Source organism: Chiloscyllium plagiosum, chromosome 15 (genome assembly GCF_004010195.1).
Source record: "Chiloscyllium plagiosum isolate BGI_BamShark_2017 chromosome 15, ASM401019v2, whole genome shotgun sequence".
Taxonomy (NCBI): domain Eukaryota; kingdom Metazoa; phylum Chordata; class Chondrichthyes; order Orectolobiformes; family Hemiscylliidae; genus Chiloscyllium; species Chiloscyllium plagiosum.
In genome coordinates this window covers 78882731-78889389 of record NC_057724.1, presented here as the reverse complement: position 1 = coordinate 78889389, position 6659 = coordinate 78882731, and the positions used below count along the sequence as shown (strand labels likewise).

Here is a 6659-nt window from a genome sequence, read left to right as displayed (position 1 = left end):
TGGGCATATCTAGTCTGGTCCAATAGACTTATCTATATTTATGTTTTACACAATTTTCAGCACATCCTCCTTCGTAACATCAATCTGTTCCAGCGTATCAGTCTGTTTCATGCTATCCTCAGAAACATCAAGGACCCTCTCAGTAGTGAATACTAAAGCAAAGTATTCATTAAGAACCTCCCCTACTTCCTCCAATTCCAGACACAAGTTCCCTCCACTATCCCTGATCGGCCCTACTCTCACGCTGGCCATCCTCTTGTTCCTCACAGAGATGTAGAACGCCTTAAGGGTTTTCCTTAATCTGGCCTGCTACAGCTTTTTCATGCCCCATTCTTCAGTTCCTTCCTGGCTACCTTGTCACCCTCTAAATCCATGTCTGATCTTTGCCTACTCAACCTTAAGTAAGCTTCCTTCTTCCTCTTGACTAGATGTTTGACATCCCAAGGTGCTTTCACCCTACCATCCCTTCCTTGCCTCAGTGGGACAAACCTGTCCAGCATCATCAGCAGGTGCTTCCTAAACAACCTCCACATTTCATATTAGGGAAGCTAAAGGCATCCATGACAACAAACCTGTTACTTCTGCACATTTCCAAAATCTGCCTCCCAATCTGCTTCTCTGTGTCTCTGTTGCTATTTGGGGGTGGGGGGGGGGAAGAGGGGAAGAAAACTCCCAATGAAGTGGGTGCTCTTTTCCTGTTTCTGACTTCCACCCGTAACCGCGTCTATAAATAAACCCGCGTCAATGATCTCCCTTTCTGTAGCTGTGACATTATCGCTGATAAGCAGTGCTGCTCCCCCACGTCCTTTTCCCCCTCCCCACTTCCATTACTTTTGAAACGTGTAAATCCTGGAACATCCAACAACCATTCCCACCTCTGTGATATCCAAGTCTCCATAATGACCACAACATCACATCATCAATTTTGTGAATTGTTCATTCAGAAAGATGATAGAAGCATGTTGGACTGAATGGCTGCCTCCTGCAGTGAATTGATTCCCCGATGCAAATACTGACCAGTGATGTGGAAGTACCAAGTGGAATAGGTGAAAGTCAATCCACAACGTTATTCAAGTTGCATTTCAATGGTAAGAGCAAGAGATATCTCTGAACTGATGAGGAGTAAGTTCAGGATTGATGCCAGGAATGGTTTCTTTGGGCATTTGGTATGGAGCAAAAGGTACCTGCATAGTGGAGTGACGTATAAAGCTCCAGAATGATCCCAGGGCTACAATCTTTAGTTGCCATGATGAGCATGCTGGTTGAGATGCATCCGTACCTGTTACACTGCATTTGTATTCTCCTGGTGAACCTTACATTTTCCATCTTCCATGCACTTGTAATTATTCAGAACGGTTACCTGTATTTTAACTTCCATTGGTTTGACACTGCATCAATTTTTAACCCCTCTGTGATCTCACCATTCTCCTAACTCCAACTCATTTAGCCCTCTAACCCACCTGGGACCCTATGCTTCACCAAACTTGGCCACTTGGATAGCATTTGAAATGCTGTAAACTACTGAGTCACTGTTTGCAAGCTGGAGAGTGAGATTAAGTTGAGTGGCTACTTTTTGTCTGACAGACTAGATGAACTGAATAATCTGTGTTGCAAAGCTTTTGTGTTCCTCTCTACAGTTTTAATTACTTGGAACTGTGGCAGCAGTGTTTTCAACATCTAGGCTCTAAGCTCAGCAGCTCTCTGTAGTCCTCTCCAGATCTCTCTCTTCTTTAAGATCTTAAAGCATACCCCTTTGTTCACCTATCCTAATATTGCCTGATATAATGGAATGCTGTATTTCATTTCATTATCTCTCATGGAACATCTTAGGACGTTTTCCTACAGACACTATCACAAATGCAGGGTTGATAGATGTGAAGCTGGAAGAGTACAGCAGGTCAGACCGTGTCCAAGGGGCTGGAAAGGCAATGTTTCAGGATGAAACCCTTTGTTGGGACGGGGAAGGAGCACAGAAGTACACAGAGGGAAGGATGAGGCTGGGGAAGGTAGGTCGGATAATGAAAAGTGGTTGAAGGTAGGGGGTTATTGTGATTGGTCAATGGGAGCAGATAGGTGAATAGGAAGATGGACAGGTTAGGTCAGGTCAGGGGGTGAGGAGGAGGGGTGGGGCTACACATGGGATAAGGCTGGGGCTGGAGGGATTTTGAAGCTGGTGAAGTCAATGTTGAGGCCATTGGGCTCTAAGTTTCCCAGACGAAATATAAGGTGGTGTTCCTCCAGTTTCTGTTTTGCCTCATTCTGACAGTTCCTGACCTGTTGTGCTTTTCCAGCTTTGCATCTATTAACTCTTGACTTCCAGCACCTGCAATCCTTACTAACAAATGCAGTTTGTATATGAGCAGATCATGACAGAGGTCAACATTTTCAGCACTGTTCAGCCCATTTTCATAGCAAATGCTAATATATGGATTTATGCATCTGCAGAAAACACTGCCTCTTTAAAAAAGAATGCTTGTGTATATTTAAATTCATGATTAAGAGATTTCTTAAAAAACCTAAGGGGCTATGGGAATAGTATGGGGGAAAAAAACATTGGTATAAATGATGCCTATTGATTGTATTGAATGGTGGAACAGGCTGATGGACTGAATGGCCTACTCCTATTCCTATAGTCCTGTATCAACATGATGCCTTGTCTCCTCTCTCAGAAACAGTGAAATGCATTCTGATGCAGAGTTGCTAATTTAAACAGAATGAGTACCCTCTAAACTGGAGCCACTACTCAGCACCATCTGAGGTTGCATTTCCTCATGCCCTAAAGACGTGGCAAATGAAACTCTAAATATTTTATATCTAGATTTGTGGCCAGTGTACAAACTACATAGGCCTCTAATGTGCAAATTCAAACCACTGTTTATTGCCAATAAACCTTCCACACCTCTTAATCTCACAATATCAACATATTCTCTACTCCTTTCTCCCTTAGGTGTTTATGTTGCTTCCCGTTAATGTCTTGTGGCTAATCACCTTAACCATTCCTTGTGGGAGTGAGTTACACTTTCTCTCCTCTCTCTGGACAGCGGCACAGCTGCTGAATTCCTGCTTGTCTTTGTTAATGACTCTATATTGATGCACTCTAGTTTTGGGCTTCAAAGTTGGAAAAGTTTTCTCTGCATTGACCCTATCCATCCCTTTATAATCTTTGGTCAAATCCTTTTTCTCTGATTGCTAGGGAAGAAAGAAATCCTGTCAGATTTCTCTTGTTAACAATAGGAGAGCAGAACTATGCACAGTGTTGCGAGTGAGGACTAACCAAGTTACTGTCCAGATTTTAAAAATCTTCCCTATTTTTAAATTTTGTCTTTACATAAGTGAACCTTAGTGCTTAGTTTGGTTTTTTTATCTTTAAGACTTGCAACATAATCTCAGCCTGGTTTGAATCATTCTCACTGCTTTGCAGGTTTTCTTGGAGTTGAAAAGTGTGGCACTGGAAAAGTTATGTGATTCAGGAATGTGATGAAAGGCATATGCCAGAAATGTCGAGGCTCCTCCTCGGATGCTGCCTGACCTGTTGTGCTTTTCCAGCACCACCCTTTCCAACTCTACTCTCCAGCATTTGCAGTCATCACTTTCTTCTGGGTTATCTTGGAGGTGATGTTCCCAATGGTAGAGGTCACAGCGGAGGAAGTTTCAGGAATGTCTTGCTGAGTAGATGTTCTGTTTCCTGCACATTACTCTGATGTGGTTTCAGTGTGCTGAGGATAAAAAGGACATGGATTGAGTCCAGTTGAACAGGCTTTCTTTACAATGTTTTGCTGTTTACTATACAGTGTTAATTGTGTTTTTTTGTAAAATGTGCTACTACAGGCAAAGTCTGGAGAAGTGACTCCAAGCTGCCCCTTATTATCTGACTTGCTGTATGAATCAGAGTATGACAGTCAACTTTGGATGCTGTTTGATCAAAACAAGAAGCTGGTGGGATCAGGCGATGCATATCCTGACAGGGTAAGAATGTTGGTTAAGGATGGGGAAATGTAATCTATGCACTGAACTGATTGAACCAATCTAACTACAAAACTGTGAAATTGACCATCTCTGTAGATGATGATGTTAATGAATGTACTATTTATAGCTGACGCAAGTGATTCTGATTTCAGAATGGTGATCACTTCACTGCAGGGCCAGAGAAGATATCAGCTTTACTATTAGTCTGTGATTCAAACATTTGAAGTAAAGTACCTTCTGCTATCATGGGAGGAAGTTTCAAGGGGAAATGTGTTTAAAATTGGAGGTTGTTTCTACAACTATGCAAGGCACTGGTCAGACCGTACTTACAATACTGTGAACAGTTTTGGTTTCCTTATCCAAGAAAAGATATACCGGCATTGGTGGATGTTGACTAGGTCAGTTCCAGAGGATGGAAGAATTTCCTGACCAGGGTAGTTTGGCTTGTACTCAATGGAGTTTAGAAGATTAAGAGGACAGCTTATTGAACCATTGGAGATTCTTCTGTTGTTTGATAGAGTAGATGTGGAGAAGTTATTTCCACTTGTGGGAGAGTCTTGGACCAGAGGGTACAATTTCAGGGTAAAGAACAAAGAAAACTTACAGCTCAGAAACAGGCCCTTCGGCCCTCCAAGCCTGAGCCCATCCAAATCCACTGTCTAAACCTGTCGCCCAATTCCTAAACATCTGTATCCCTCTGCTCCCCACCTACTCATGCATCTGTCCAGACAGATCTTAAATGAATCTACCGTGCCTGCCTCTACTACCTTTGCTGGCAACGCATTCCAGGCACCAAGTTTAAGGGAGATACACGCGGCAAATACTGTGTAAAGTATTTGCCGCGTGTATCTCCCTTAAACTTTCAAGTTCTCACCTTGGTCGCGTGACCTCTGGTTATCGAATCCTTCACCCTGGGAAAAAGCTTGTCTCTATCCACCCTGTCCATACCCTTCATGATTTTGTAAACCTCAATCAGGTCCCCCCTCAATGTCCTTTTTCCTAATGTAAACAATCCTAACCCACTCAATCTCTCTTCATAGCTAGCACCTTCCATACCAGGCAACGTCTTCGTAAACCTTCTCTGCACCCCCTCCAAATCACCCACATCCATTTGGTAATGTGGTGTCCAGAACTGTACACAGTATTCTAAATGCAGCCAAACCAAAGTCTTGTAAAATTTTAACCTGACCTGCCAGCTCTTATATTCAGTACTCTGTCCGATGAAGGCAAGCATACTATATGCCTTCTTGACCACTCCATCCACCTGTACAGCAACCTTCAGGATACAATGGACCTGCACTCCCAGATCTCTCTGCTCATCAACTTTTCCCAAGGCTCTTCTTTTTACTGTATAATTTGCTCTAGAATTAGACTTCCCAAAATGCATCACCTCACATTTGCCTGGATTGAAATCCATCTGCCACTTCTCCAGCCAACTCTCCAGTCTATCTATATTCTCCTGTATTCTTTGACAGTCCCCTATGCTTTCTGCTACTCCACCAATCTTCATGTCATCTGCAAACTTGCTGATCATACCAACAGTACCCTCTTCCAGATCATTTATGCATTTCACAAGCAACAGTGGCCCCAGCACTGATCCCTGTGGAACACCACTGATCACCTTTCTCCATTTCGAGAAACTCCCTTCAACTACTACTCTCTGTCTCCTGTTGCTCAAGCAGTTCTTTATCCACCTTGCTAGAACACCCAGCACACCATGTGACTTCACTTCCTTAATTAGTTTACCATGGGGAATCTTATCAAATGCCTTTATAAAGTCCATGTATATGACATCAACAGCCCTTCCTTCAACTTGGTCACTTCCTCAAAGAACACTATTAAGTTGGTAAGGCACGATCTACCTCGCACAAAACCATATTGCCTATCACTGGTAAGCCCATTCTTTTCTAAACATAAATAGAATTTATCCCTTAGTACCTTCTCCAGCAACTTCCCCACCACTGACATCAGGCTCACTCGTCTGTAGTTACCCGGAATATCCCGACTACCCTCCTTGTACAGGAGGACAACATGAGCAACCCTCCAGTCCTCCGGCACTTCACCTTTATTTAAGGATGCTACAAAGATATCTGTCAGGATCCCAGCTATTTCCTCTCTCGCCTCCCTCAGCAACCTGGGATAGATCCCATCCGGTCCTGGGGATTTGTCCACCTTAATAACCTCTAGCATACCAACACATTTTCCCTACTTGATCCAGAGTAATCAAACTTCTATCTCTCATCTCAACAATCATGTCCCTCTCCTCAGTGTACACTGATGCAAAGTAATCATTCAAAATCTCACTCATTTTCTCAGGTTCGACATACAGCCTTCCTTCCTTATCCTTTAGTGGACCAATACTTTCTCTAGTTACTTACTTGCTTCTTATATAAGAATAAAAGGCTTTGGGATTCTCCAGGACATGCCTGTCCTGCATTGTCTTTAGCCTATCTTTGAAAGCCTCCCATATATCAAATGTGGACTTCCCTTCAAATAGCTGTGTCCAATCCACATTTCCCAGCTCCTGCCTAATTTTGATATAATTGGCCTTGGCCCAGTTTAGTACTTTTCCCTTAAGACCACTCTCATCTTTGTCTACGAGTATTCTAAAACTTACAGAATTGTGGACACTGTTCTCAAAGAAATCCTCCACCTGGCCAGGCTCATTCCCCAACACCAGGTCCAATATGGCC

General features: G+C 43.0%; 1 protein-coding gene across 1 annotated transcript in view; it reads left to right on the top strand.

Annotated features, from left to right (window-relative positions):
* LOC122557441 (tripeptidyl-peptidase 2-like) overlaps positions 1–6659 on the top strand; it is a 114228-nt gene that overhangs the window by 81125 nt on the left and 26444 nt on the right. Inside the window, exon 22 of the mRNA XM_043705196.1 lies at positions 3829–3966. Coding sequence (XP_043561131.1) covers positions 3829–3966 — 138 coding nt within the window. The remainder of the gene's footprint in view (positions 1–3828; positions 3967–6659) is intronic.